At 39.1% G+C, this 27,843-nt stretch overlaps 1 protein-coding gene across 1 annotated transcript; it reads left to right on the forward strand.

Annotated features, from left to right (window-relative positions):
* Nucleotides 1-5,328: 5,328 nt before the first annotated feature.
* Nucleotides 5,329-23,746, forward strand: LOC103677923 (alcohol dehydrogenase 6). Its single transcript, XM_008707191.1, has 9 exons — nucleotides 5,329-5,709; nucleotides 7,178-7,279; nucleotides 8,731-8,872; nucleotides 12,316-12,403; nucleotides 12,526-12,742; nucleotides 13,869-14,129; nucleotides 15,175-15,307; nucleotides 22,399-22,537; nucleotides 23,187-23,746. Exons 1-9 carry the CDS (start codon nucleotides 5,692-5,694, stop codon nucleotides 23,209-23,211), a joined length of 1,125 nt encoding a protein of 374 aa, XP_008705413.1. The 5' UTR covers nucleotides 5,329-5,691; the 3' UTR covers nucleotides 23,212-23,746.
* Nucleotides 23,747-27,843: the final 4,097 nt, after the last annotated feature.

Genomic DNA, 27,843 nt, shown 5'->3' on the forward strand with positions numbered 1-27,843 from the left:
ACAATTCCACTTGCACAACAAGATTGTCCCCGCTTTGCTTTCACTATCCCTAGTGTTAATTTCACAGAGCCTTCCAGGTGCTTTCAGTGGAAGGTGCTCCCACAGGGAATGCTTAATAGTCCTACTATATGCCAAAGTTATGTGGCCCGGATTCTGGAACCAGTTCGAGTCCAATATCCACAAGCTTACTTAATCCATTATATGGATGACATTTTATGTGCAGCAAAAACGGAAGAAGAACTAGCCACTGTTTTCCGTTCTCTCAAATATCAGTTTGATCTTCACAAACTTGTCATTGCTCCTGAAAAAATCCAGACTTCCACCCCTTATTCTTGCGTCGGTTATATAATGGATCGTACCACAATACGTACCCAAAAGGTACAAATTCGGCAAGATGCCGTTAAAACTTTAAATGATATGCAAAAATTATTAGGAGACATTAACTGGATTAGACCCAAGACAGGAGTTCCTACCTACGCATTGCAGCAAAGTCCCCTAATAAGATCTGGAATGGGACCTATCTTTTTTTTTTTTTAAGATTTTATTTATTTATTCGACAGAGAGACAGCCAGTGAGAGAGGGAACACAAGCAGGGGGAGTGGGAGAGGAAGAAGGAGGCTCATAGCGGAGAAGCCTGATGTGGGGCTGGATCCCATAACGCCGGGATCACGCCCTGAGCTGAAGGCAGACGCTTAACCGCTGTGCCACCCAGGCGCCCCTGGAATGGGACCTATCTTAAAGATGAAAACTATACTTTAAGCTTTCAGGCGGTTGATAAAGACTATATTCAAGCTTGTGTGAGAGACCCATATGTGTTGGTAGTAGGATCCCTTAAATTGGATATGTTCCAAAAAGAGCTTTTTTGCACAAATTGCAGGTTATATACCTGCCTAAATTGTAACATAAATACCGACCAATCAATCAATCTTATTAGCATGAAGGCGAGTTGGAATATGGATACCCGTTGAACACCCCCATCCATGGGAGAGTTCTCCGGACATGCATGCCTTGCTAACGGTCCTACAGAAGTAGGTCTGACGCACAAAAAGGTTTATAGGACTACTAATTATGACCATTTTTGGCATTATTGCCATCACTGCCACAGCTGCGGTGGCAGGAACAGTATTGCACCATACAGTACAAACGACAAGATTGTGCAAGATTGGCATCACAATGCCAGCAGGGCATGGAGTCAACAAATTATTATTGATCAACAAATGAGTGAACGGCTCTCGGATCTAGAATATGCTATGACATATCTGGGAGATGAAATTCAAAATATTAAATTGCACATGCGCCTTCTTTGTGACTGGAATGTCACATTTTGTGTTACTCCTTTTCAATACAATGCAACTGAGATTCCTTGGGAGAAAGTTCGAGGACATCTATCTAACCATTATGGTAACAATTTAACTCTTGATATTAAGCAACTACAAGATACCATTCAAGGCATCACTCATGCCGACTTACAAAATGTACCAGGCTTAAGCTTGGCAGAAAATATAGATGGGACGCTGTCCCCCTCAAATTTTTTCCAGTGGTTTAACAATAATGGTACTAGCCTTCTAGGAGCTCTACTATTGCTTTTTATCTCTTTGTTTGTAATATGCTTAGTCCTCAGATGCCAAAGAAGAGCCTTCCGACGAGTGATGGAACGCAAAGTGGCCAAGTCCACCTACCTGCTTCTGCAAAAAGAAAAGGGGAAATGCAGCAGCCCCTGGCCGAAAACTTATGTTAAGGATATAATAGGAAAACATGTTTGTGACCTTGCGGGCTTCAGTGTAAATGTCAGAGCCAAGCCGCGGGAACGCCAGCCTGCACACCGGCCAGGAATGCCTGGCTTGTCCAACAGTTGGGAACGCCCAACTGTTTCGGGGCAGAACACTGCTAAAACCTGATTGCTCTTGACAATAGCCCGCAGGCTCCCTAGAAACATGTTTAAAAATAGGCCCCACTTGCTAAACGTTACATCACCTGATCCCCTGACCTTCCCCGTGATGCACCACTATCCCGTGACCTTCCCCGTGGTGGTGATGCACCACTATCCTGTGACCTTCCCTGTGATGCACTACTATTCACTAGAATGTAAGACGGATCACTCCCTTGACTGATTGTGATTGTGATTGTTTTTGATTGTTGCCAATAAATACGCGAGGTTGAAGCTGTTGGGGCGATCACTCGTGGCGGTCGTCCCCTGCACCCACGCTCTTTTTCGCAAGCTAACCTGTCTGTGCCTCGTCCTTCTCCCCAATCGACGAATCAAGGGTGCTGTGGCTGTGGCGCTGCGGGCAGTGCCACGGCAGAAAATCCTAAAGACTCCATCAAAAACCCACTAGAACTGATAAATGAATTCAGTAAGTCACAGGATTGCAGAATCAATACACGGAAATCTGTTTTACTTCTATACGCTGATAATGAAGTAGCAGAAAAAGAAATTAAGAAAACAATCCCATTTACAACTGCACCAAAAATAATAAAATAACTAGAAATTTAACCAAGGAAGTGAAAGATCTATACTACAAAAACTATAAAACACTGATAAAAGGAATTGAAGATGACACAAAGAAATGGAAAGACTTGTCATGCTCATAGATAAGAAGAACCAATACTGTTAAAATGTTCATACCACGCAAAGCAATCTACAGATTTAATACAATCCCTATCAAAATACCAACAGCATTTTTCACAGAACTAGAATAAACACTAAAATTTTTTTGCAACTACAAAAGACCCTAAATAGCCAAAGTAATCTTGAAGAAGAAGAACAAAGCTGGAGCTATCACAATCCCAGATTTCAAGATACACTACAAAGCTGTAGTAATCAAAACTGTATGGTACTGGCACAAAAATAGACACATAGATCAACAGAACAAAATAGAAAGTCCAGAAATAAACCCATAATTATATGGTCAACTAATTTATGACAAAGGAGGCAAGACTATACAATGGGGAATAGAAAATCTCTTCAACAAATAGTAATGGTAAAACTGGACACCTACGCTCAAAAGAATGAAACTGAACCACTTTCTTTCACCACACACAAAAATAAACTCAAAATGCATTAAAAAAAAAAAAACCTAAGTGTGAGACCTGAAACCATGAAATTCCTAGATGAGAACATAGGCGGTAATTTCCTTGACACTGTAGAAACATTTTTCTAGATTTATTTCCTCAGGCAAGGGAAATAAAATTAAACTATTGAGACTACATCAAAATAAAAAAGCTTTTGCACAGCAAAGGAAACAAAACAAAAAGACAACCTACTGAATGGGAGAAGATATTTGCTAAGAATCTAATATCCAAAATATATCCATTTTTAAGGGGTTAATATCCAAAATATATAAAGAACTTATACAACTCAATACCAAAAAACAAATAATGCAATTTAAAAATGGGCAGAGGACCTGAATAAACATTTTTCCAAAAAAGATATAGAGATGGGCAACAGACATATAAAAAGACGCTCGGAACCACTCATCAGGGAAATGGAAATCAAAACTACAATGAGGTATCACCTCACACCTGTCAGAATGGCTAAAATCAAACACAAGAAATAGCAAGTTTTGACAAGTATGTGAAGAAAAAGGAACACTTGTGAACTTGTTAGTGGAAATGCAAAATGGTGCAGCCACTGTCAAGAACAGTATGGAAGTTCCTCAAAACATTAAAAATAGAATTACCATAAGAAACAGTAATCCTACTACTGGGTATTTACCCAAAGAAAACAAAAACACTAATTCAAAAAGATACATGTACCCCTATGTTTATTGCAGCAGTACTCTAATAGCCAAGATATGGAAGCAACCCAAGTGTTTATCAAGAGATGAATGGATAAATATATAAATATATGTATATAGATAGAGATACAATGTATATGTACACAATGCAGTATTATTCAGCCATAAAAAAGAACAAGATCTTGACATTTGCAATAACATGGATGGGCCTAGAGGATATAACGCTAAGTGAAATAAGTCAGAGAAAGACAAATACCATATGATTTCACTCATGTGGAGTTTAAGAAACAAAATAAACAAGGAGGAAAAAAAAAAACAGACCCTTAAATACAGAGAAAAACTAGTAGTTGTCAGTGGTGAGGTAGGTGGGAGGATGGGTGAAATAGATAAAAGGGGATTCAAAGTTCACTTATTCTGTTAAGCAGTGAATAAGGGAAATGATTGTTGAATCGTTATATTGTACACCTGAAACTAATGTAACACTGTATGTTAATTATACTTCAATACAAAAATAGAAGAAGGGAATACTATTAACTCTACACACATAAATTTGACAACTTAGATAAAATGAACTAATTCCTTTAAAAAACAACTCACCAGATATGAAATAGACCATTTGCATAGCCCTACAAATATTAAGGTCGTTAAATTCATGACTTAAAAATCCCAAAAAAAGAAATCTGTAGACCCAGAGCGTTTTACTGGAGAAATCTGCCAAACCCTTAAATAATTAACACCAATTTTACACAATCTCTCCCAGAAAAACAAAAGAGGAGGGATCAACTTCTTAAAATTACAGTTGACGTTTGAACAACACAGGGGGTAGAGGCACTGACACCCCCACCACCACTGTGCAGGTGAAAATTTGCATATAGCTTTTGGCTCCCCAAAATCTGAACTACTGTTGACAGAAGTCTTACTGATAAACAGTTAACACATATTATGTATGTTACGTGTATTATAGGCTATATTCTTACAATAAAGTAAACTAGAAAAAAGAAAGTGTTATTAAGAACATAAGGAACAGGAAATATATTTACAGTACTTACTATATTCATCAACAAAAATTCACGTATAAGCGGACCCACACAGTTCAAACCCCTGCAGCGCAGGGTCAACTGCAATATTACTCTGAGTCCAAAATCAGATAAAGACAGTACACAGAAAGAAAATTAACACCAGTAACTCTCACGAATAGAGACACAGAAATCTTTAACATTAGCAAAATGAATACAGGATGATACAAAAGGAATTGTATACCCAGTGCAGTTTGTTCTGGGTATGTAAAGCTGATTCAACATCTAGAAATTAATCAGTATAATCCATCATATCAACAAGATTAAAAAAAACATATGATCACAGCAGTGGACACAGAACAGCATTTACTCTTCTCTTCCCTTCTAGCTAAAACCCGCCCATTGGTGTGGCCTTTCACAGGAAATTATTCACTGCATCCTAATTCCTCAACAATGTGACACACATTTGGAAAATCAAAAGCATTACTTAAGTTTAGAGACACAGATAATCATATCTGCATTTGAAAAACAACATAAAAGAAATAATTTTGTAAACTCTATTAGAAATTCTGAACTTGGACATTTAAAAGACCAAATTTAAAACTCGACAGATATACTAAGAGGGAGATTCATGATTGAGAGAAGAAAAACATATTTGTGTAATTTTACCTTTTCTGCACTTTCACTGAGCTAAATCTGTTCAGATTATACTTAGGAAAACCTCCCTCACGGAAATGGACGATCTAAGTTTCCAGGCATTGGGTATAATAATTACCTAATTATTAAAAAAAAAAAAAAAGGCTCAGGACCCAACCTCTTGGTTAACCAGTGACCTGTGTGATCTTGACCTCTCCCCTTTCTACAGTGAAAGCTGTAGCCAGAATCCCTCCTTTCTCAATACATTCATTTGTGGCAAGAACACCACCAACACAGGCAGCATGAGTACTACCGGAAAAGTAAGTACAGTCTTCTCCTTTACATTGGGTCATGATTGTATTACCTCCTGTGCTTATTTACCTATACCTTATCACCCAAATAGTACCTATATTCCTAAAAGTTGGAGACAATCTTGATCTCAGTACCTCTCCTTCTCCTTTCCTTCTTATTAGTCAGATTATCACTTTTAGGTAGAAGATTAGCATGATCAGGATTAAAGTTCAGATGGCAAATAATATAGAGGATGGATTTGAAATTCATGAGCCCAAGCTAGGTGAAAGGCAATGAGGACACCGACCACACAGTAGTGGCAGGAATGGAGAAGAGGGAAAAGTATCCAGAAAATTTTAGACTGTGGAGGTTGAGGGAGAGAGATAAATTAAGGCTACTTCCCAGGTTTTCTCCTTAGGTAAATGAATAGACTACATGGCCACTCACTGAAACAGAGAATACAGAGGGAGAAATAAATTGTATGTTGTGTCCACCACTGGTTGGGGAGGGGAAGGAAAAGGGAGGGGAAAAGGGGACGGGAGGAAGGAAAAAGAAATAATGTGTTCATGTTCTGTTGTTGTTGTCACTGTTGTTTTTTAAAGATTTATTTATTTGAGAGACAGTAAGTGGGAGGGGGGGCCGGCAGAGGGAGAGGGAGAATCTCAAGCAGACTCTGCACTGAGCACGGAGCCTGACGCAGGGCTTGATCCTATGACCCTGAGATCATGACCTGAGCTGAAATCAAGAATCAGATGCTCAACGAACTGAGCCACCCAGGCATTCCCAACGTATTCATGTTTAAATGCTGAGTGTGAGGTACCTATAGGACATTCAAATAAGAGATGAATAAATAAGTCTAAAGCTTAGGGACAAGTTTATCCACAGATACAGATTGTGAAGGTCATCTCCAAAAAGGTAGTGATTGAATCTATTAAAAAAAAAAAAAAGGTAAGACAACATAGGAAGAGGATTTATAGTAAGTACGGGGTTGGGGGAGGGGCTGAAATGAGAACCCCTAAATATTACCTTGCCACCAACTTTTCCAACCTTAGTCTGGCAGTGACCACCACCATTTGATGAACTACCAGAACTAATGGTCTCTATTCCCTGCTCCATAACTTAACCCTCCACCCCAAAACTGATTATCTCCCATACCTAGGATCACATACAACTCCCACAATGCAAATGCCATCCTCATGCTGAAACAGCCACTGGACTTCATTCATGATAATATCAAAAATATGACATCTATCCCCTTGTTGTATAGCATTATGTAAATAATAGTATTGTAAAAATAACTTGAATACAGAAACTGGTAGCACGAGAAAAGCTGAATTGGTATTTAGAAGCTACATATAGCATATATTTAAGCAATGATTTTTTTTTTTGGCTTGAGTGTAGAACTGGACTAAACCTTCTAATAATTATTAATATAGGAATTCTCCATCTCCTCGGCCTAAGGAGTTTCCCTTTCTGGCACCATATTCTATTCCCCAGGTTATTAGGTGCAGAGCAGCCATACTCTGGAAGCCTGGTGTGCCATTTTCCATCGAGGAGGTAGAAGTGGCCCCACCAAAGGCAAAGGAAGTTCGCATAAAGGTAAAAAAAAAAAAAATCACATTTCCACACCAAAAATCAAAGCTGTTCACTACTAATACATTCTTTTCACAATGTTCAACTCAGAAAGAAAACTACATACTCTGCTATTTCTTTTTCATTTCCATGAGTCTTTTAATCCAGCCAGACAAAAGGCTAGGGAAATACAGCATAGGCTAAATGCCTAAAGGATACTTATTTACAACTGTAATACTAATTACTAATTAAAAGAAGTTTCTATCCATAAACCATATTGTATGATTAATATAACTATAAAGCCCCCCTGTGAAATAAATTAAGGCTTCAGTTATAATGGGACTCATCCCTTGCTTTTCTGTGTTCCAATTCTTTCATTTCTATAATTGGTCTTTCTCTTCCACACTCCCACCCACAAGCTTCAGTGAAGGACAAGTGAGACCTCTGATGTACACTATGGTTTTACAGTGGTCTTTTCTGAAACCACATAACTCTGAAATCATCATTTTGATTCTGAAATTAGCTAATGAAAACCACTGAATTGCTTTAAACAAATTGTTATTGGCCCCTGTCTACAATTAAAGCTAAGAAATAAATGCATTAATATTAATGCAGTGTATCAAACTCATAAAAAGGTTTAAAAGATTAACAATTCCTTTCTTCCCCTATGATCCTCTGCCTTGTTTCTCAAATTCCACCTATCAGTGAGATCATATGACAACCGTCTTTCTCTGATTGACTTATTTCGCTTAGCATAGTACCCTATAGTTCTACCCATGTCGTTGCAAATGGCAAGATTTCATTTTTTTATGGCTGCATAACATTCCATTGTATGTGTATATATATATATATATACACACCACATCTTCTTTATCCGTTCATCTGTCAATGGACATCAAGGCTCTTTCCACAGTTTGGCTATTGTGGACATTGCTATTATAAACATTGGGGTGCAGGTGCCCCTTCAGATCACTACATTTGTATCTTTGGGGTAAATACCCAGTAGTGCAATTGCTGGGTGGTAGGGTAGCTCTATTTTCAACTTTTTAAGAAACCTCCAAACCGTTTTCCAGAGTGGCTGCACCAGCTTGCATTCCCACCAACAGTGTAGGAGGGTTACCCTTTCTCCACATCCTCTCCAACATACCTGTCATTTCCTGACTTGTTAATTTTAGCCATTCTGACTGGTGCGAGGTGGTATCCATAGTGGTTTTGATTTGTATTTCCCTGATTTTGATTGGGAGGGGAGGGGGGTGGGGGGATGGGATAACTGGCTGATGGATATTGGGAAGGGTATGTGTTGTAATGAGCACTGGGTATAAGACTGATGAATCACAGACCTGTACCCATGAAACAAATAATACACTGTATGTTAATTAAATTTAAATAAAAAATTACAATTAAAAAAAAGATTAACAATTCTGAAACATCTTTATTTGAGACAGAGAAAACCATGTTACTCTTTGCCTTCCACACAGATTGTGGCCACAGGATTGTGTGGTTCAGAGATAAAAATGTTGGAAAATAAAACCTCTTACCTCCATTATCCTGTCATTTTGGGACATGAAGCAGCTGGAATAGTTGAGAGTGTGGGAGAAGGAGTGAGCACAGTGAAAACAGGTATGAATTAGCACCTGGAGATAGGAAATTGCAGCAACTTGGAAGCCACATCAGGAAAATAAAAAGCAGCTCTTAAATGTTAAGATCAAATGAAACAAAAGGCGAAAAGTTGCCCGTTTCTTAGGAAAGGAGGGATAATTATTTACAAATTACACAAAAATACTAAATGTATCCTTGCATTCTTATTTTGATATTAGTAAGAACAAGAAATAGATTGTAGTAAAACTGAACCTGAAAGAAAGTACAAATGAGGCAAAAATTTATTAAAAAAAGAAAAAAAGGAAACTGAGGAAAACTGTTGAAAATTATTAAAATGAGGCATATAATAAATAGCTGAACACATCAGGGGAACCAAATAGGGAAGGAGTCCAGAACTAGATCAAATATATAGAGAAATTTAACACAGGGTTTGGTTTGGCTTTCAAATTTGAGGGGGAGAACATGGATTACTCAGTAAATGATGCTGAAACAACTGGATAATCATCTGGGGAAAAAGTAAGTTGAGTTGCTATTACATCCTTTATGCCCAGGAAATATGCCATATGAATCGAAGAATTAAATGTTAAAAGTGGAACAACAGAAGTGCTATAAAATACCATGAGAAAGGGGTGCCTGGGTGGCTCAGCTGGTTAAGCATCTGCCTTCGGCACAGGTCATGATCTCAGGGTCCTGGGATGGAGCCTCCCCGCTTCCGGCCTCTCTGCTCAGCGGGGAGCCTGCTTCTCCTTCCTCTCCCTCTGTGCTCTCTCTCTCAAACAAATATATGGTTTCACTTATATGTGGAACATAAGGAATAGCACGGAGGACATTAAGAGAAGGAAGGGAAAAATGAAGGGGGGGAATCAAAGGGGGGGATGAGCCATGAGAGATTATGGAACTATGGGAAACAAACTGAGTGTTTCAGGGTGGGAGTGGGGGGCGGAATGCGTTAGCCCAGTGATGGGAATTAAGGAGGGCATGTATTGCATGGAGCGCTGGGTATTATACGCCAACAATGAATCATGGAACACTACATCAAAAACTAATGAAGTATGGTATGGTGACTAACATAACATAATTAAAAAATAAATTAATAATTAAATAATTTACTTTAAAAAATAATTTAAAAAAAAGAAGAAAAAATACCATGAGAGAACATTCTATTACCTCAGGGAAAGGAAGGAAATTTTAATCAACACAAAAATCTGGAAGATATGAACTAACATACAGATTAAGTTAACACCATAACAAGTTTTTAAAGTTTTGTTTATAAAAAATACCCCCCAAAATCAACAACAAATATGACAATGGGTAAATTCCCCTAATATATAAGGAATTCTTTAAAAGCAATTTGATAAAAACAGCCCAGTAGGAAAATGGGCAAAGGAAATACACATTTCATTTGGAGAAAATACATATATATACATGTGAAAAGATACCTAACCTCAAACATACTGAATAAAAATTTAAAATACAAAAATGGGTACTGGGTATTATATAAGACTAATGAATCACTGGGCTGTACCTCTGAAACCAATAATACATTATATGTTAATTAACTGAATTTAAATAAAAAATGTTTAAACATAAAATAAAATACAATGGGAAAACACTGTTTATCTAACAGATAAGTAAAGATTGAAAAGTTTGATAATATACAGGTCTGACAGAGTACAGGCAAATAGCTACCTCGATCCTTATTACCTGGAAAGTAAATCTGTACAACTCTGAATCTGACAATATGTAACATCATTTAAACGTGTATATTTTGGATCCAATACTCCCAATTCTAGAATGTTATTCCATAGATCAATACTCATGTATTAGCTTTCTATTGCTGATGTTAAAAAAAAAAATCGCCACAAATGTAGCAGCTTAAAGCAAAACAAATGTATTATCTCACAGTTTCTGTGGGTCCAAAGTCTTGGGGGTGGTTGACAGAGTTCTCTGCTTAGGGTTTCACAAGACTGAAATCAAGGTGTTGATCAGCTTGGTTCTCATCTGGAGATTCTGGAGAAAAATCCACTTCTAAACTCATTCAAGTTGTTGCCAGTATCCAATTCCTTGAGGCTGTACAACTGAGGTCCTCAACCTCAGCAGCCCAGCTGTCAGCTCCTTGAAGCTGCTCACATTCCTTCTCATGTGGCCCTTTTGCCCACTTTCAGTCTCAAGGCAGCCCTGGCATATCAAATCCTTCTGCTGCTTGCAATCACTTTGTCTTCTTCTGCTTTCTCCTCTTGTCTTCTTTCAAGGGCTCAAGTGATTTCTTTGGGTCCACCTAAATAATCCAGGATAATCTCCCTATTTCCATGTCAAATGCTCAACAAACTTAACTACATCTGCAAAGCCCCCTTTTCCATGTAATATATTCACTGGTATGATAACACATTCAGTTTCTGGGGATTAGAATGGGACACTTGGGGGGGGCGCATTTTTTAAATTCTGCCTACCACAGCTCACGTGTGCACAAAATATTCATTGCATTGTTATTTTTCATGACAGGGGGTGGGGGCAGACAAAACAACAGGAAACAACCCAAATGTCTATCAGTGTTCAAAGGACTGGTTAAATAAATTATGATATGTGTATACAACAGAATACTATGTAACTATTAAACAAAAATCATTAAAATGAGAAATCTCCACGATCTATTGTTAACTAAAAAAGTGAGTGCTACAAACAGGGTAAACGGTATGTCAGCCTTTATATTTTGAAATGGGTTATATCTCTGAAAGATACCACTGATACTGATAAGAATAACTGTCTCTAGATTGAGAAAAGGGAACTAGAGACTACGGTGCCACTTTTCACTTTTGTGTAGTTTAAATGTTTTACCATATGTATGTGTACTTTTGAAAAACTAAAAGTAAACTTAAAAAGCCCAAATCCTATAAGGGATTAAAAACATGAAACAAATTTCTCTACGATAATAGAGAATGGGACAGTCAGTAAGTCCATCACAAGCAAGTTATTCTAATCTTTTTCTTATGCTTCACACATTACAAGAGAAACCTGCCTACCTTTGGTCTCATCGCCAAGGACAGACTAATATAAAACACAGAGGAGAGCAAACAGACACTCTTTGCTCCCTGATAAAGAAGCTTATTCTGTGAGCATGTGGTATTCATACTATTTTACATCCAATCCCTCACGGCAGAAGTTGTATAGAAAATATAAAATAAGACTTGGCTCAATGGCTATATAACAAAATCATTTGGTTTCAAGAGGAATTTACAGGAAGGCAAGTTCCTTGAGATACAGTTGCTGAGCCCAGGGCTAGACACAGATACTAAAGACATCCCTTCTTTTCATAAGTATTTGATATTTTCCACAAAATCAAGCACCATTAAACATGGAACTAATTCTCAATTATCATATTTTTGGGGTGTCTTGTTGAAGTCCTGAAAGCCAGCTATCTCTTTACTTTGAAAAATAATAACCTAATAAATGCTCTTGCTCTTTAGGAGATAAAGTTATCACGCTCTTTCTACCACAGTGCGGAGAATGTGCCTCTTGCCTTAATCCTGTGGACTATCTTTGTACAGAAAGGAAGTAAGTTTTTATTAATATTTTCTTTTCGAAAAATTCAATTTCCTTAGAAGAAATCTAAGTTTTCTAATTCAAGATAAAAAATTTGGGTTGGTTTTTTTTTTTTTTTTTTTTGTCTATAACAGACAGTCAAAATCCGGCCTGATGTCTGGTGGTACCAGTAGGTTTACCTGCAAGGGAAAACCAGTGTATCACTTTGCAAATACAAGCACCTTCTCTGAATACACAGTGATAAAAGAAATCTCGGTTGCCAAGATTGATGCAGCTGCGCCTCTGGAGAAAGTATGCCTAGTTAGCTGTGGTTTTTCCACCGGGTACGGTGCTGCAATCAACACCGCCAAGGTGAGGAGCACGTACACCAGTATGAACAGAATTCTTGGTCGATGGAGACGAAGAGCTTCATGCATCTGGGCACGTCTGATCATACGACCTGAGGAAAAATCACAAACCCACCTCTAAGCAGCCCTGAGTTCTTTACTGTCTAGTCATCCCATGGCCCCCTTCAATATCTTTCCCATTTCCTTTCGGTAGTAGTAAGTAGAAAACTAAGTCTGGACGCCAGTCACAAGTGGAGATACCAGGAATTCCTGGGAGTTAAAACATAACACAGTTGCAAAATTACTGTGTTCTCCCACATTCCAGTTCATTCTTTTTTTCTTTTTTAATTCAACATTTACGGAGCCATTCACTGCTCCAGGTGCTGACACGCAGCTGCTAACAAAACTCATCGAGCTGCTATTCTGTTGTATGATGTATCAGGTGGTAATCAAGTGCTCATAAAATAAAAGGATAGTACAAGGACCAGGTGATGGAAGAGATGCTGCTGTATTAGACCAACTGGTCAGGCAATCCCACTCTGATTGAGTGGGTTACTATTAAACTACTGTTTCTGAGACAACCCCCAAACCTTCCCAGCTACCTTCTTTAAATGGTTGTTTAATTTCAGTACTTTGTTTTCTCCCAAAGTCTGTTAGTCCCAATCCTATATAGAGAAATAGGACAGAAGGGGTTCGATTTGAACTAGTCTCATTTTGGACCCAATAAAAAATAGGACTTTGCCTTCATAAGGCATTGACATTGTAAGTGATGCAAAGTTTTCCAAAGGAAAAGAAAAAGGAAGGGCTGCAGGAAGATGAGGATGGTTTTTAAAAGCTCAAAAATAACTGGAATCAAATAAATGCTCTGTTAAATAAGTCTTAAGATTCGATGAAAATTCATTAAACTGCTTCTACTCATGCTAATTCCCAGAACTTAAAAGTCTATTTACAGGTTGTTTTTTGCTCCTCTAGCAAAAAGTATTCCACATCTAGAAAAACCCTCAGAAACTAAAACTCTCTAGTTACAATGAGTTTGATTTGAAAATGTCCTTTGCTTATATCTCATAAAAAGTATATACAGACTTGGGTCTTTCCAATTGAGTTAATGCACATGTTCCCTTTGCTTTTGTTTTCTGCCTTCACGTGCTCAGGTCACCCCGGGCTCCACCTGTGCCGTGTTTGGCCTTGGAGGAGTTGGCCTGTCTGTGATCATGGGCTGTAAAGCAGCAGGAGCAGCCAGGATCATTGGGGTGGACATCAACAAAGATAAATTTGAGAAGGCAAAGAAACTGGGTGCCACTGAGTGCATCAACCCACAGGACTTAAAGAAACCCATCCAAGAAGTTTTATTTGATCTGACAGGTGCTGGTGTGGAATTTTGCTTTGAGGTCATCGGAAATCCGGAAACTGTGGTATGTGATTTTTCCAGAGGGAAAATAACCAATCCTTCAGTCAGTCATAAGTTTAGATTTTATTTTATTGTTTTGAAAGATTTTATTCATTTATTTAACAGAGAGAGAGACAGCCAGCAAGAGAGGGAACACAAGCAGGGGGAGTGGGAGAGGAAGAAGCAGGCTCCCAGCAGAGCGGGGAGCCTGATGAGGGGCTCAATCCCAGGACTCTGGGATCACGCCCTGAGCCGAAGGCAGATGCTTAACGACTGAGCCACCCAGGCGCCCCTAAATGGATTCATTTTAAAAACGAAGCAAGCAGTGGTTGTTTTTTTAGCTGAATGTGGTTTACATAAGAGAATATAAATGGAGAGGGAGTTATTTCACAATGTGAGACTTGCCTTCTTTGGGGATTTGTAGAAATAATGTACTATTGGATTACATGGCTCTATCTTCTAGTTAGCTGTCTGAAAACCCAGTAACTGTCTCTTTCAACCTCCGTGTTTTCCTCAGCTTACTAAATGTTTTCATTCCTCACCACACATGAAATCCCTCCCTCCCCCATGTGTGTACAAAGGTATAACCAAACCTTTCTCACAGCCTTTCCCACAGATAGTCTTGCTCTGAGAAACAGCCTTTGAAAATAACTAATGGGAACATATCTGTTTATCACTTGGTTAATACAAGATGTGATACAACTATCCAGTTGTACTCCTCTTGATGCCTAAAAGAAAAATTCTAACAAACCACCCATGTCAGTAATGGCTCTCATAAAAAATTATTACTTGAACAATAAAAAATTATTGTTCTTGTTGTTACCACCATGGGTGTGCGTAGTATTTTCATTTTTTAATTTCCATTTACTGAGTCCAAAAGTGCCAGGTATTATACTAGGCAGCATGCAATTTCTTATTTATGTTTCAGCAAATCCTTATAAATGTTGTTTCAAATGAGGTCAGGGAGCATCAGAAAAGATCACAGACCATTTAGCAGTTAATCTGAGATTAGGTCCAACTCTTAAGTACAACTTTTAACCCTTGCATTGTCTTACATTGCTTTACAACAGGAAGCTGCCCTGGCCTCCTGCCATGAGAGCCATGGGGTCTGCGTGATTGTTGGGCTCTTGACAGATGTCCAACTCAACATCAGTGGTTCGTTGTTCCTCTCAGGACGTTCTTTGAAGGGAACTGTTTTTGGAGGTACGGATGAAGCAGGGAAAAGTGGAAATGCATGAGGTTTTAGAGGTGGTAAACAGAGAAATGTGTCATAAATGCTTAAGAAGGAACATAAAGAAGAAATTTAGGTTATGGTTTTTGTTTCAACACAGAAATATTAGACAAATACAGTTTTTGGATGGATATTAGACAAATACAGTTACTTTTTTAAAATTTTTATTTTATTTAAATTTAGTTACTTCTTGGTAAGCTTTTTATTAATTACTAAAGAAACCAGTGCCCAAAGTTTAATGCAAATTATAAATTGAAAAGAAAAGGCAATATTGTGATCAATAATATACTTCAATTGAGTTATATATCTGCCAAGTGGGGTTCTTTGAAGAATCTACTGAACCACTGTTCAACTAACGTAAGTGTGATCTGAAACAACTGAGTTTTCGTTATATCAACTCAAAGATATTAAACATAATGGACTCATGACTGAAAAAAAATACTACTGATAAAAAGCAAATAAGAATTATTTCCAGAAAAAATTTTTTTCATAGAATCCTTTGATTTTCCATTTTTTAAACCTGTCTTAGAACTTGTATTTTAATAGACTTTAGAAGAGCAGTTTATTGACAAAGTTAAGGAAGTAGAAAACTAAATAAATCTGCTTAGGATTCTGGTTCATAAACAAGTAATCGACTACTTAAGAAGAAATGTATTTATCCAGAGATTTTAGACAATCTGAATTTTGGGGCAAAAGAGATAAGGATTAGGGGATATTTGAATTATTTGGACTAATGAGCTATCTGTATTCTCCAAATTAGCTATGGCACTATATTGTTACAGACACTAGGAGTCTTACCCAATTCATCTATGAAGAGTGGATAAATGGCGGGGCCAGCAAAAACAAACAAATACATAAATAATCCAATTTAAACTATAATTTTCAGTTCTTCCACTTGGGATAATTGGATACAACCACTGCTTTTTCCCTCTATTATACTTGAAGATGATAACTATTGGTTCTAAACACACATACTCAGCTAACTCTTATAAAATAAGAACACCAATATTTTAAATAATTCTCATAAACTATTTCACTGGCCACTTAAGCATGCATATAACAATTATTATACGAATCCTACCTTCTACAGACAGTATAATCCTCTGAGTCAACAGTTTTCAAATAATGACAATATTTAAGAAAGTGAGGATACAAGAAAGGAATGGTACAATACAGGGAGATCCTAAACTCACTCTCCTCCCACAAACACACCAAATCTACAGCCACACATGGATCACTGAAAAAGATCTAAAAACTGAAAACTAGATGAAATGCTCTATACAACAAAGGATAAAAGGATCATATTGCAATGGGGAGAAGAGGCAGAGACATGGTCTTGCAAAAACTCCACCCTGGTAGAGGGATACACAATAGGGATGGATCTCAGCAGATAGGCACTTGTCCCAGAAGACCAAAGGGTTGGTACCCTACAGCAGGCACCCTGGCCCCTGGGATTTGCACAAGGATGTGATGAATCCCCAGAATGTCTGGTTTGTAAAACCAACCAGGGCTGACATTAGGTGTGGGTCCCTAAGTGCTATAGGAAACTGAGATTCCCCTCTTAGAAGGCTCATACATGGTCTTGCTTACCCCAAGACCCAGTGAAAAATCAGCAGTTTAAAAAGGGCACATATTACACGGAGCACTGGGTGTTATACACAAACAATGAATCATGGAACACTACATCAAAAACTAATGAGGTACTGTACGGTCACTAACATATCATAATAATAAAAAAATAAAAAAATTAAATTAAATTTTTTTTAAATTTTAAAATTAAATAAATAAAAAATAAAAAGTACCTGGACTATATGTGAGGGAAATGCATTTGCTAATCTGGGGTCATCAGCTGGAAGGGCAGGGGCCAGTTGAGAAACTCCGCAGTAATGGAGGCACTGGTCGATGCTGTTGTTGTACTCTGCACAGAACTGCTAGCATAGGTGAGCAAGCTTGGAGACAGCAAACTCCCATGGCCCTTACTGAGGCCAGAGGGCACAAGTGATTGTAGCGCTCCCCTGTTCTCTCTCTGCGGCAGGAAATCACGAATGGAGTTCTCCTGGTACCTAGCTAAAGTCTGTGAGCATGGGCGATTGCAGCACTCCCCTGCCCCCGACTGCAGCTGGCAAGCACGAGCAGTCCAGCATTTTCCTCCTTCCAGCCTAAAGGCTGCATGCACACACAGGCAGGGCACTCTCCTGCTGTACTGCTGAGGCCCACGGACACATGGAGTCAGGACATTTTCCCACTGCCTTTCTGAAACCAGTGAGCATGCCCCATCCCCTACACTCTGCCTGGCTAAAACCAGCAGGCACAAACAATCAGAACAAGGAATTCTCCTTGATCACCTAGTCTTTGTGGCCAAGAAGGATAGCATACCAGAGCTCTACAAAAATGTAACAATCAGAAATACAGTTCTTGGCAGACTACCACCCCTAGGGCACTGCACAGACAATAAACTGAAACACAACCCCAGACCTCCTGTGAAAAAAAGCCTGTTTATTTCACCTGGTACTCTAGCCTGAGGGACAAGCATCAGGTTTGTCTTACAACTACAGGCTAAGGAGGCACTCTCAGGAAATATAAGCAGGAAGATATCGTCCTTTTATACCTCCTTCACATTGATACAGCTCAAAAAGATTTCCCAAAAAGGAGCTTATACACTCATCTAAAGCGCTGATTCTTGCAACTGTCACCTGCGGTACACCTCTAGACCTCCTGGTTTGGAGGCCAGAGTGATTATAATTGCAGCTCCACTGGTCTATAGAGATTTACGTACTTTAAAAGGCGCTGCCTGAGGGTCTGGCTTCCAATCAGCCTGAAATTAGTGCTAATGAAATTCCTCCCCTTGGGTCACTGACAGATCTTGGTACACCCTCAACAATGGAGGCATTTCAAGAATGAATCAGGTAGTTTAGACAATCACAAAGGTTTGAGAAATAAAAAAGAGCTAGGACAAGGTTGAACAAGAAGTATCATCACCTGAACAAGGCCATTCCTTCAGCAATGAGAGAGGCAGCTGCTTCACCTAATATAGAGGAACCAGAGAGTCAAGAAAAAGTAGAACACAGAAATATGTTCCAGAAAAAGACCTCAGTGATATAAAGATAGGTAATCCACCTAATGAGGAATCAAAGAAATGGTCAAAAAGATGCTCACCAAACTCAAAAGAAGAATAGCTAAATGTAACGAGAACTTCAACAAAAAGATAAGAAACCTAAGTACCAAACTGAAGTCACATAAGTACCAAACTGAGCTTAAGAATATAATAACTACACTGAAAAACACACTAGGGGGGTTCAACAGCAGACTGGATGAGGTAGAAGAATGGACCAGTGAACTGAAAGATAAAGCAATGGAACTCATCCAGACAGAGCAGCGAAAAGAAAAGGGAAACTTTGCAAAACATAGATAACTTAAGGGACACCTCTAGGATAACATTTACATGATAAGGGCCCCAAGAACATGGAGAGAAAAAGGGCAGAAATTTTATTTGAAGAAATAATGGTTGAAATTTTCTCCAACCTAGGGAAAGAGACAGATATCTAGATCCAAGAAGCCCAGAGATTTCCAAATAATATTAACTCAGAGAAAGCCACACTAAGACAGTATAATTAAAATGTCAAAAGTTAAAGAGAGAAACTTAAAAGCAGTAAAAGAGAAACAAATTGTTATATACAAGAAAAACCCCATAAGGCTATTGACAGATTTCTCAGCAAAAACTTGCAAACCAGAAGGGGGTAGCATGGCATATTCAAAGTACCGAAAGGTAAAAGCTTCCAGCCAAGAATACTCTACATAATATAATAAAAAATCATTATTAATAAAAAAAAAATAAATAAAAAAAATTAAAAAAAAAAAAAAAAAAAAAGAATACTCTACATGACAAGGGTAGCATTTAGATCTGAAAGACGGATAGTTTCCCAGACAATCAAGAGCTAAAGGAGCTCATCACTATGAAACCACCATGCTGTTGTATTTGTATACACTAACAATGAGACACTCCCTAATTTCTTTTAATATAGTAATATATATATTAAAAAGCTATAGTAATCAAAAAAGTACAGTATAGGCATAAAAACAGACACACAGATCAATGGAGCAAAATAGACTGTCCAAAAATAAACCCATGCTCACATTTGTGGTCAACTAATTTTCAAGAGGGATGCCAAAAACAATGGGGAAAGAACAGTCTCTTCAATAAGTGGTGTTGAAAACACTGGACAGCTATATGTAAAAGAATAAAACTGGACCATTATATTATACCATATATAAAAAGAAATTCAAAATGGATTAAAAAGACTTGAATATAAGACCTGAAACCACAGAACTCCTAGAAAAAAGCATAGGCAGTACACTCCCTGACACCAGTCACAGTGATTTTTTTTTTTTTTTTTTTGGATCTGACTCCAAAGACAAAAGAAACAAAAGCAAAAATAAACACCAGACTACATCAAACTAAAAAGCATCTGCACAGCAAAGGAAACCATCGACAAAATGAAAAGGCAACATACGGAATAGGATAAAATATTTGCAAATCATATATCTGATAAAGGGTTAATATCCAAAATACATAAAGACCTTAACACAACTCAGTAACAAAAAATCAAACAATTCCATTCAAAAAAATGGGCAGAGGATCTAAATACACATTTTTTCCAAAGGAGACAAACAGCTGGCCAACAGGCACATGAAAAGATGCTCAACATCACTCATCATCGGGGAAACACAAATCAAAACCATGATGAGATACCAGCTCACACCAGTCAGAGTGATTAGTGTCAAAAAGACAAAAAAATAACAAGCCTTCACAAGGACGTGGAAGAAAGGAAACCCTCGTGCACTGCTGGTGGGAATGTAAATTGGTGCAGCCACTGTGGAAAACAGTATAGAGGTTTCCCAAAAAATTAGAATAGAACTACCATATGATGCAGCAATTTCAGCAATGGAAACACTAACACAAATAGATACAGACACACTTATATTCATTGCAACATTATTTACAATAGCCGAGCTGTGGAGACGACCTAAGTGTCTGTCGGTAGAGGAATGCATAAAGATGTGGTGTATTTATATATACCACAGAATGCCGTTCAGCCAAAAAAGAATGAAATCTGGACATTTTCAATATCATGTATAGACCTCGCACTATTTTGCTAAGTGAAATAAGTCAGAGAGACAAAAGCAAATACCACATGACAAATGAAACAAACAAAACGAAACCCAGACTCACAGATACAGAGAACAGCTTTGTGGTTGTCGGAGGGGAGGGAGGTTGGGGGTACCAAATGGGTAAAGGGGATTAGGAGTACAAACTTCCAGTTATAAAATGAGTGAGTCATGGTGATATAATGCATATCACAGGGAATACAGTCAATAATATTGTATTAACTTTGTAAGGTGGCACATAGTAACTAGACCTGTGGTAACCATTTCACAATGTTTACAAATGTCAAATCACTATGTTGTACAACTGAAAACAATAATATTCTATGTCGATTTTACCTCAAAAAATTCAGAAAGTGGGAGGGGACAGTGTTAGACTGGAGCCTAAACCTCGTACCATGTACACAGTGAAGAACTTTGCCCACCCAAAATGCCATGCCATTATTAAGAAACACTGCTTCACCTAGTGTATGGTCCTGGACCCTTTCCTTGTTTAAAAAACAGTTGGAAGTATTTCTCATATAGATATGAAAATGCTTTCTAGATCACCGAGCAAAAGATAATATAAGAATACATCTTCAAAGTTGTCATCACAAGAAAAAAAATTGTAACTGTGTATGGTTACGGATGTTAACTAGCTTAGCAGTGATCATTCATAATATAACATGCATCAAACCATTATGTTGTACACCTAAAACTAATGTTATATGTTAGTTATATCTTAATTTTTTAAAAAGATAAAAACAAAGAGAAAAATATCCCAGCCATTCGTGTCATGACAGAGAGCAGTAGTTAGAATTGCTTACATATGGGGCGCCTGGGTGGCACAGCGGTTAGGCGTCTGCCTTCGGCTCAGGGCGTGATCCCGGCGTTGTGGGATCGAGCCCCACATCAGGCTCCTCCGCTATGAGCCTGCTTCTTCCTCTCCCACTCCCCCTGCTTGTGTTCCCTCTCTCGCTGGCTGTCTCTATCTCTGTCGAATAAATAAATAAAATCTAAAAAAAAGAAAAAAGATATTAACCTTTAAAAAAAAAAAAGAATTGCTTACATATAACAGAAGTCAACTTAGCAGAAAATAAAGTTTTAGGGAGTTTTGAGAGTAAGCAGGAAGGTTAGAGAACACAGCCCAGGACGGCACCAAGAAAAGTAACTGCCAAGATCCTGTCACAGGATAAGTGCCTTATGACACTGCTGCTTGCCTGCACAATCACACTACCGGCACCCTTTTCCAGGAAGGAGCAGGTCACCACATTCTGGGTCGTGACCCACCAGGCATGATACTTAGCACAATGCTAAATATAAGAATAGTATAAATGCTAAACGTAAGGATAGCGTTTCTTGAAAATCACGAGAACAGATAAAAGAGGATGCCAAGCTTACGTTGCCTTAGCTGACCCCCTTTCCCTGTGCAATTCTTACTTCCATAAAGTACATTTCATTCTTACCTTGCTTTGTACACATTCTTTTTCTAAACACTGTGACTAAAATCCCTGCCATGACTAAAGCCCTTCTCTTAAGATACTTGGCTTTGGCAGGAAGCTGCAGACCAAAACACACGCACACACAGCCTCTGAATTGCTTCCTTTCATAGGCCCCAGGACTCTGGTCTTTGCTACACATTAGATATGGGTTTACAGCTCCCCAAACACTACAGCCTGACACCAAGAACAGCTAAGATGAGATCCATGTTCTCCTCGCTTTGAGTACATTCTCCTCTGTAGTATCAGCGGTCTCCTTCAAGGGAAAAGCCTTCCAGATAAGGTGTACAGTTGGGACAGTCATTCTCGGGATGACTGAGACAAATTAATGGGAAATCTTTAGATTTCCTCAAGGCCAGCGCCTCCACCAGTTACCGGTGAGTCTCATATACAAAATCTGTTGTTTATCTGTGTACTTCCAGGCTGGAAAAGCAGAGAGAGCACCTCTAAACTGGTTTCTGATTATATGGCAAAGAAGATTAATCTAGACCCACTAATCACCCATACTCTGAATCTGGATAAAATCAATGAAGCAGTTGAATTAATGAAAACTGGAAAATGGCAAGTTGCTCACATAATCTTTATGTCTGAGTGTTTGGGACCAAGAAAAAGGTGTGTGGGCGCTGGGGGAGGCAGTAAACAGGAAGAAATGGCTGGAATTTAAGGCTTCAGGAATTTGTAAAACATTTCTTTCCCCTCTATATTTTATTTTATTCTCACAGTTTATAAAATATGTAATCCTGAAATACTTAACTGTTTACCTACCCTTACCAATAGCATTTAATTTACAGTCTGGCTGGTTACATTTTTTTTTTTGCATGACACATTGACTAATGAAATTAGCTCATAAAATTTTAGCCCAAGTTCAAATTCATAGTTTATAAAGAGGCCACTGTTGTTTTTGTTTTATATCAAAGAGGAAATTATCTTCAGAATTCCAAATTCTGGCATCTATCTTTGGCCCACAAACCAGACACCAGTCATAAATTGGGCACTGGTATTCCCCACAAGGAAATAAGCCTGCTTACATATTCTTTACCCGTGGAGCTTCACGCCATTTTGAAAAGTCTCACAACTGAGTTAATCTGCCCGTTTTCACCTGACCTGAGGGAAGGGAATCTAACTTATTTGTCTACAAAGTAAAAAAAAATTGAAATCCAAAACAAATGTTGCTTAGAAACATTTCAACTTTTTTTTCTCTTTTTTTCAGTATCCGCTGTATCCTGCTACCTTAAGTACAATATGATATATGCAAGATCTGCAGCTTATGTCACCAACTAAATTGCATTCAGTATCATTTTCACGGTCTAGAAGAATTATCTACACAACGCTGTTTCTATTTTCTTGCCTCCCACACATTCAGCAGTAGGCTCATATCTGGCTTCTACCTACCCTCACTACCTCAATACTGTTCTTATGTGACCTAATGTCACCCAGTAACATCCTCCCTCTTAGAGCTAAGTTTGATTTGAATCACCCAAATCCAGAGCCTTTAAACAAGTCACCCCAAGATACTCCCATTTTCATCTCTACCTCTGGGCCCACGTTTCCTTGCATATTTTGTCTCTCCCACCCCATGAAGCTCTGCCCATTTCACACCAAAGAAACAAAACTCACCATTCATGAGTTTTTTAAACATTCAAGCTGAAGCAAGCTGATAGAAGAGAGAGGTCTTCATTACATCAACTTAAATAAATTCCCATCGAACATTAAGTATTTCATTCTTAACATAACTCCCCTCAGAGAAACTTATAGTGATATTTCCTCTTATATAACCCAGCCTCAAGCCATCACCTAATGTCTATGGCATTCACCTCTTCTCTCCTGGATAATCAAAGCAATTTCAAGTTCTTCAATTAGCTAGGACAGTTTACTCTCAGCAGTTCCTATTACATGGCTTTATAACTAAGCCATCTAGGGATTCAGCAGAAAAACAGTGGGAGGGCAGAGTGGGCTGGGGACAGTTGTGGTATTAAACAACAAAACTAGTTTATGCTCCACTCTCCACAGAAAGGGGGTAATTGTGTAGTCCCTTACTAACGTGTCCCACACATTCTTTCCGCCAAGAAGCAGATGTGGGGAAGACAAGATCCAGCAATGGTTTGTGGCATCCAGTCTCTCTACCCTGGCTCCCTGCCACTCTGCCTAAACCCCCTCTTAATTCTCCTAGAACCAGGACTGTCAGTCCTCTTGGGATAGGACTTCCTTCTCTATCTCCTAGATATAGAGTCTCTCTCCCAACCCTCTCCCAACCATACATACAACAGGAGCTACTCCCCTAGTTCAAGTCTCTTCTACTCCAGCCTGGGCTTCCCTAGATCTGGAGCCACTGAATCAGACAGCAGCCCTGCATGTCAGATGACCTTGGGAGACCAGGAAAAAAAATGTCATTTTTTTTTTTTAACCTAAACCCACTAGCTTCATGATTTAAGATTGGTCAGGAAGGTGGGCTACATCCTCAGTCTCTCTCTCCAACTGGATATCATGATGTCAAGGGGCTCTTGTGAGATTCTGCTTCCCAAACAGAGTAAGCATCAGAGGTGGACATCCTGTCCTCCCTTCAGGATGCCTGCTCGCTGCAGATAGCGGGGACAGGTGCTATCAAACCTATTCACTCTGGGCCTTGGGATGACTCTTCACTATTTTTCCAAGTCTGAAATGGAATTTCCCCACTTTCCTATTAGTATCCCATTCATTTTGTTAATCAAACTACTGGAAATCTAATTTTTGTCTCAAGGTCTGCTTCTGGGGAATCCCAAACTAAGATAGTTGGTACCACAGGTAGTCCTAGGAAGCCAATCCTAAGGATGGGATTTGGGAAGTGGATCACTTGCCAAACAAGATGCCAAAAGAAAGCACTGTGGTCAGTGGTCCCTGCCTCCTGGTTTTCATGCCCCTGTGTAATCCTCTCTCCTTAAATGTGGGCTAGACTTATTGACACAATTTTAAAAGCAGAAATGATGAGATGTCACTTCCAAAATGAGTTCTAGAAAGACCATGGCTTCCATTCTGGGATCTTCTCTCTTGGATTGTCTGTTCTGGGAGAGGCCAGCTGTCACAGCATGAAGCAGCCCTGTGGAGAAGACCCAGGTTAGTTTGGAAGTAGATCTGCTGAGGTCTGTCAATGGCCATGTGAATAAAACTTCAAGAGGATTCCTCCTGAGTGCAGCTTTGAGATGACCACAGCCCTAGCCAACACCTCCATTACAGCTTTGTGGGGGATTCTGAACCAAAACACCCTGCCAAACTGCTCCCAGACTCCCGACCAATAAAAACTTAGAGAGCATAAACGTCTGTGTTTTAAGCTGCTAAACAATAGATGACGAATACACTGGTGGTAAGTGGTTTATAATCCCCCTTGGCATGCTCTTGTAATGCGATTACTAGAGTCTTCTGTGGTGAACTGGGCGGGGATACAGATTGCAGGACATGCGCTGGCTTGTGCAATATCGTTAGCACTTGAGAGATAAAATGGCAACGGTAATGACAAGAACTGTGGGTTTAGGTGGTTTTTGTTGTGTCATCAATATGCTGAAGGAAAAACAAAACTCAAGCTTCAGCCAACCAACCACCAACTAAAAGCACAACTGAAAACCACAAAACTTCTATAATAGCCTTTAAATTTTCCCTTTATCTCCTCTGATTACTCTGGTTTTAACTGCTGGCTGTAACGAGAGGAAAGATTAGGCTAAAAATCAGGCCTAGGATTTGATTATTAGTCAAATTGCAGAGAAGTTTTCACCTATCATTCCTCTTTTAATCTCCAACACTAAAATCAGGGCCCTGAGAGGGCAGGGGTAAGGTCTTAAAACTGCACGGGGAATATCTTCAGAACCTTGAACCGCAGCTTCTGCTAACCCTAAAGGCCTAAAGAAGTGGCCCGCTCCCACTGCCACGGGAGACCAGGTTCTCCCTGCCGCACCACAGGAGCCTTACTGAGGTAAATGCCTCATAAGATGATACCTACCTTCCCTCCCCTCATGACTTCTCTGCCAATAAATAAGTTCAAGTCTCAGCCTGACTAGGAAAATAATTCACCAAAATAACCACAGGATGTGGCTCACATGTACCAGCAAGAACTGGAAAAGCATGTTGAAAATCAATCATGAGCATGCTGGACCAAGGGAACAGAATAAAAGGGAGATGTTATTGATATGGGTACAATCTCTCGCTCAGGATTGAATTCCTGGGGAGGACACCTGCAGTCAGTTCTGTGCTACTGGGATGGCTCCTCAAAGCTTGGGCAAAAAAAATAATGGCCTACAACAAATGAGGTAGAGATGCCAGAACTGCTTTGGCGAGGTACCAAAAGTCAAGAGGCTCAGAGAGGTTGGCATGTTACAATGCATCTGACATACAAATCTCCAAATCCACGAGATGACCACGTTCCTCGGTAGAATCCAGAGGGGGCACCCCTTTCACTAAAGCGGTAAGAAATGCACCAGTGATTCAGAAAGAACCATACAGTAAATATACACACTATCAACTCCCCTAATCTTCCCCCATGCAGACAAACTAGCAATGTTAGACACAGGGAGAGAGGGAATGCCCAGATCTTTCAAGAACTGTCAGATACGGCATCTGAGCTGACACTAATACTAGAATAACCAAAATGCTAGCGGGTTCCCCTATCAAAGTTTTGTGAAAGATGAGGCATTCCAGTTTATTAAAGAATTTACTGGGGGAAGGAAGGAATCAATAAGTTAAAGGACTTCATGACACCTTGTTTGGAAGCTTTTTATCTGACCCTACATATTGTTGGTTGCTTTCCCAAACCTGAAAAATAAAAACATGAATTCAGGAATCTAGACCCTTGGTTAAAGTTGTAAAGTCGGCTAGAAAAACTGAAGCGTCCTTAACTTGTAGAACTTCATACAAGAAAATGTACTTGGTTGCCTCCATGTACAAAGAAATAAACACTTCCCTTTCTCTGATTATTTGGCAATCAACAAGTAATAATTTATACCAGGCTTGCAGAATACCTGAGAACTTGCATGTGGCAGTCTGTCTCTGGCAAAGCTACTACTTCATCTGGTGTCTTTACCACAACTTGTATTCTATCTCTATCATAATACCTGTCACCAAGACCAAAGCCATAAACTGATTAATGTAACGGTCTGTGTTTGTTATCTATTTGGTCCATAACAAATTACTTCAATACTTATGTCCCAAACAACCACACTTATTATCTCACAGTTTCTGCGGGTGAGTTTCTTGAAGAAAGCTCAGCAAGGTGGAGCCAGTTCACAGTCTATCATAAGGTGGCAGTGAAGATGAGAACTGGGACTGCTGTCACCTAAAGCTTGCCTGGGGCTGGACAAACTGGTTTGCAGAGCCTCATTCATATGGTTGGCAAATGAGCACTGGCTACTTACAAGGTGTCTCATTCTACCACCTGGACCGATTCATACCGCTGCGCAGGTATCCTCACGATATGGAAGCTGACCTCCCCCAGAGCCAGCGATCCAGGAGAGAGTGAGACAGAAGTCACAATGTCTTTTATGACCTAGGCTTGGAAGTCACATACCATCATCTCTATCATATTCTATCAATTACATGGGTTGGCCCTACTCAGAGTGGGAGGTGACTACATGAATACTGGGTGGCAAGGCACGCTGCGGGCCATTTTAAAGTCTGGTTTACAGCATGGCTCCACCCATTAGTGCAACTGAGGGTAGCCCTGGATTTAGTTTAGAATTTGTAAAAAGTGTCCTAGTTGGATACAATAAGGATTGTTGAGTTTAACTGAGACAGATTATGTAAAATGGCAAAAATAAATAAGAAGGTTAAATGGGGGTGGGGATCAGGGAAACAGTGCAGTCTATGAAAATAGCCATCAACTCAACAAACGTCCGGACTTTCCCAGG

The sequence above is a fragment of the Ursus maritimus genome, unplaced genomic scaffold (genome assembly GCF_017311325.1).
Source record: "Ursus maritimus isolate PB19 unplaced genomic scaffold, ASM1731132v1 scaffold_8, whole genome shotgun sequence".
Lineage (NCBI taxonomy): Eukaryota > Metazoa > Chordata > Mammalia > Carnivora > Ursidae > Ursus > Ursus maritimus.

Bases quoted from the DNA above. Each gene is read 5' to 3' on its own strand.
- LOC103677923 (XM_008707191.1), top strand. The intron at 7,280-8,730 runs GTAAAAAAAAAA...CCTTCCACACAG, and splicing joins CAAAGGAAGTTCGCATAAAG to ATTGTGGCCACAGGATTGTG. The intron at 14,130-15,174 runs GTATGTGATTTT...GCTTTACAACAG, and splicing joins TCGGAAATCCGGAAACTGTG to GAAGCTGCCCTGGCCTCCTG.